At 37.9% G+C, this 4,649-nt stretch overlaps 1 protein-coding gene across 1 annotated transcript; it reads left to right on the forward strand.

Moving 5' to 3' along the window:
• Positions 1-290: 290 nt before the first annotated feature.
• LOC105123577 (random slug protein 5-like) lies at positions 291-4,255 on the forward strand. The gene is made up of 7 exons (XM_011023231.1): positions 291-535; positions 766-883; positions 1,216-1,304; positions 1,435-1,481; positions 1,609-1,697; positions 2,259-2,392; positions 3,126-4,255. Exons 1-7 carry the CDS (start codon positions 425-427, stop codon positions 3,819-3,821), a joined length of 1,284 nt encoding a protein of 427 aa, XP_011021533.1. The 5' UTR covers positions 291-424; the 3' UTR covers positions 3,822-4,255.
• The last annotated feature ends 394 nt before the right edge of the window (positions 4,256-4,649 follow it).

The following is a 4,649-nucleotide window of genomic DNA, read 5'->3' on the forward strand; positions in this document are numbered from 1 at the left end:
AAAGAGATATCGATATTTTACTCAATCAAGTGTGAAATTAAATGCATGTCCTAAATGGAATAAAGCAGGGTACTAGACCAAGAAAGAGTAGTGATAATGAGAATATTAAAGGATGGTGGCGGTGACGTTTTCCGTTGCGAATCGCTATCAAAATCATAATGAGTATACAGAATAAAATAACACCATAATAATTTTTTTTCTCACTTAAAATGCATAACGGCGTTATCAGCTATCGTTTGCTATATATAGGCCTCTAAGTCCCTCACCCTCCTTATTCGAAGTTGCCAGTTTCTAGCTCTTCCTTAACAAGTCTGTCTCTCTCTCTCTCTCACTCTCTCACTGCAAGTGCAAATTTTTAATGGTAGCGTGAAGCAGAAGTTTGGTATATTGGTGTGTCTTTTAATCTCACATTGTTTTTCTAGAAATGGGCAAGAAAGAACAGCAACATCAACCACAGAAAGATCACAAAGACAATGATAGAGGTGAAGCTGTTCTCGAGCTTCTAAGAAACCATGCTCCACTCACTGTTAAACAGGTGTGTTTCAGTTATTTCCACTGTTTTATGATTCTATTCCTGCGTTTAAACCAAGCGATATTTCACTGTTTACACTGGACTTTTTTCTACAGTACCGCGATCAAGTTTGTTTCTTGATTTTCTTTTTTCAAGCGTATCATTTTGTTGTACTTGATCTGCGGAGATCTCTTTAGGGATCACTGTAAATTAACATCTCTGATATATGGCACTATTAATTGACAAATTAACAGGAGAAGTTCTGCAACAATGCTTGTGTGGAGAGGTTTCTAAGAGCAAAAGGTGATAATGTGAAGAAAGCTGCTAAGCACTTAAGGGCCTGCCTTTCTTGGAGAGAGAGTATAGGCACTGGTACTATAACCCTCCATTTCTTTTCTCATCTTCTTCTATTCCTTCAAAAAGTTTTCTCTATTTGTCTGCTAATACTCTCTTTTCTACAAGCATATTTTCTTTTTGTTTCGTTATGCCAGTGGAATCTTGCTTTTCTCTGTTTAATTAGTTGAATATTTGAGCGTTAAAGTAAATACCCTTGTAATCATTGATCCCACTTATATTTCAAAATAAAGAACATAAATTTTGTCACCGTTCAATTTTTTTTCTTGTTTTTTAGCACAACAGAAATATTGTCATCGTTCAATTTTTTTCTTGTTTTTTGCACCTAATTCTTGGTTTTGAATGTACAGAGAATTTGATAGCGGATGAGTTCTCAGCTGAGCTTGCTGAAGGAGTTGCTTATGTTGCTGGTCATGATGAAGAATCTAGACCTGTTATGGTGATTTTCAACTCCCAATCTGCCCCCCTTTAATAACTCTTTTCTTTTCCTTCAAGAAAATAATATAAAGAGTGAACAAGCTTGGACAAATTAATTAATAAGTTATATTTTTTTGGAACTTTTCTTGTAGATTTTTCGAATCAAGCAAGATTATCAAAAGTTCCATTCACAAAAACTGTGAGTATACTAAAAACAACAAAACATACATAGCACTTCTTTTTTCTTGGTTTTCGAGTAAAATTTGAATCTGCTTATTTATTTTATTTCTCGTGTGTGTGTTTTATTTTTGTTTAAAAAATATTAGGTTCACTCGGTTGCTAGTGTTTACACTGGAGGTGGCGATAGGGACCATGCCAAAAAACGCTGAACAATTTGTTCTCCTCTTTGATGCAAGTAAGTAGTTTTTGCAGCAGTATCAACTATACATCAAGCTTTGATTTATTTGTTTTTGATCGACCAAGCTTTGAAAATTGAGAAGGCACTTTTGTTGGGGGTGCACGCTGGTAAAGCAGGCAGCTAAGCTCATTAATGAGACCCCTGGCACTCTATGTCGGAGAACCGGCAGAGATCTGATATATTCTCAGACAATGTCCGGGTTGCCCCTGAAGTGTCACCTTCGTGGTTGCGCTATGGGTCAGTTTTTGTAGGGGTATTATCGGGAATTGAAGCCCGTCACGTTGTATACTCTCCTAGAAGTGGTCAATTTTGCACTCTGACTTCCTTAAATGTCTTGATCCTCACACAGATGGTACCCAGGATTCTCCTTTTTTGCAATGGCAAATGCCAGCACCATCATTAAATATAATTCCCTGCAAGGCTCAGGCTTTAATATATTTAATAGTCAAAATAATTGACTGTTCACATTTACGCTTTTTTTTTTTTTGCCAAGAAAAAACACTGCTCCCTCGTATGTATTAATGAATGTGCATGTGTATTTCCCCCCCAAATGTACAGGCTTTTTCAGGTCAGCATCGGCTTTTATGAATTTATTGCTCGGAACTCTGAAACTTGTGGCTGAGTACTACCCAGGCAGGCTTTACAAAGCTTTTGTAATCGACCCGCCTTCCCTGTTCTCTTACTTATGGAAGGTAAAAATTCAAAAAATCGTGGTGTGTTGTGTTTTATGTGTGTGCACGTTTTGGCCGAAATATATACTGTTCTTCACCCCATTGTTTCTTATTTCAAGTTTAATACTATATGATAAGAAGAAAAAGAGAGTATCATACTGTTTAACCTGCTGGATCTGGCTGTACTGTTTGACCAACTTGTCCTGTGCCTTTCTTGTTACATGGGCCACCAAGCTTAAGTCAAATCTCCTTCGACTTTTTATTACACCAGCTAGGTTTCACACCTGTTCTTGTACCGTTAACTGCGACCTTAATTCACTTTTGTAACTGCTCCCTGAAGAGATAAAAAATCAATTTAGAGGATAAGAATGAGTTTTTTTAGAAAAATATATTATTTTAATACATTTTTAAATATAAAACAAGTAGTTGCCATTATATTCTTGCACTTTGTATACGTTTGTATATGTATGTATGTATGAAACTTTTTAAAAATAATTATATGAACATTCGAACTACATGATGTTATAACTTATTGGCATTTAAATAAAACATTAATTTTTAATTTTAGCATTGAGATGGGGTAAGTTGGAAATGAATAATATAGTTAATTAGGAATTGTGACCTTTATTTATCCCTAATGATATTTCTATGTGAATTTGAAAACACAGACTACAATTAGGTGCACCTAGTCTTGACTAAGAGTGACCTTACTTCAAATTTCCACAGAAGCGTGACTATACTGTCATGGTTGCAGGGTGTCCGTCCATTTGTTGAGCTATCAGCGGCCACGATGGTGGTATCATCACTAGACTTTGAAGAATCACTGGAGTTCAATGACTTTTCATCCTACCCTCGAGCCTCCTCCCTCCGATTGGATCCTTCGTCTGTCAAGTCAACGGCTAAGATTGGCTCATGCTCTTCCTCTAGATTTTCCTTCACCGTGTCCCACCATTTTGACTCCCTCAAGCCTTGGCACCTAACTTTGACCGACACGTCAGCATCAAAAGTAGGACCATCAAACCTCTCTTCTCTGGGCCCGGCCCTCATCTCTCCCCTCAACGCTAGATCCTTTTCTTTTGCATCGCCAGTTGCCAGAACCCCACGTGGCAGCATGAACGGTGGCAGCTACAGTAGGCTAGCCCATAAAAGTCTCTTCCCATCAACCCCGTTGCCACAGCGTGTCACCACGAGTGACACCCTCAAAATCTCTCAGCCGCGGACCCCACGCCCCTCGTTCCTCCAATCACCTGCCTTATTTTTCAAGAAGGAGTGCCACGTCAGCAAGGCAGACAGGTCTCGAGAATCGTTCGTTCCATTTTTGAAGTTTTATAGGAGGCCGTATGATGAGATGATTTATAGGTCAAAGATGCGGCCTCCACTCGGGGGACTCATATCCATTGTCTCACCTCACATCAAACGGCGCCACATGTCAGTATCTCAACGGTTTTAGACGTCGCAATAGAGGCAAAAAAGCAAGGAGAAGAAAGGAGAGTACATAGGCCTACCACCACCACTACTTCTGCATTTAACTATTATGTGTCAAAATGTCAATGGCAAATGACACTAACACAAATAATTTGATTAATTATTTTTTGTCCAAGTTAATTACGGTGCATCGATTGACCCGAGTTAAAAGAAGAGACTACGTCCGAGGCGGGGTATCAAATCTTGTGCACCATGTCTAATTTTGAGCTTTGTGGCCTAGCAAAGTAATTCTATATATCTATATATTATGAAGTCTTGGGAGTTTGGGTGGTTAAGCATGGGAAGGAGATAGCGTGGTCGAAACGGTGAACATTATTGCACTGGAAATTATATGTCATTGTACGTTGAAGCCTAGCAAGCTGGAAAAAAGAAATAAATATATATACTCTGCCAAGAAAACCATGCAAGCGTTGAAAAAAATCTCTGTTGAACTTCAATTCAATCTCTCTCTCTCTCTCTCTCCATATATATATATGTATGTATCCCTTGGCTTGTGAAGTTTTGTGGAGAATCCAGGAATTATATATATATATATATATATATATATATATATATCCCTTGGCTTGTGAAGTTTTGTGGAGAATCCAGGAATTGTTTTTTGGGTTGGACTTTGTTTAGTTATTATAAATTTGAAAACTTTCATCACGGATTCTTTCTTTGTTTAGCTAGTCAGTTTGTATTGTTTAATTATGTGATTGGTTTCAACGATGGCAGAGTTGGTGGTAGGAATGTGTGTCGTGCTTTGTTTTTTGAGAAGTCAAACTCAAGACGGAGCTTATGCTTCTTGTTAGAT

This window comes from Populus euphratica, unplaced genomic scaffold (assembly GCF_000495115.2).
Source record: "Populus euphratica unplaced genomic scaffold, PopEup_1.0 scaffold9.1, whole genome shotgun sequence".
Lineage (NCBI taxonomy): Eukaryota > Viridiplantae > Streptophyta > Magnoliopsida > Malpighiales > Salicaceae > Populus > Populus euphratica.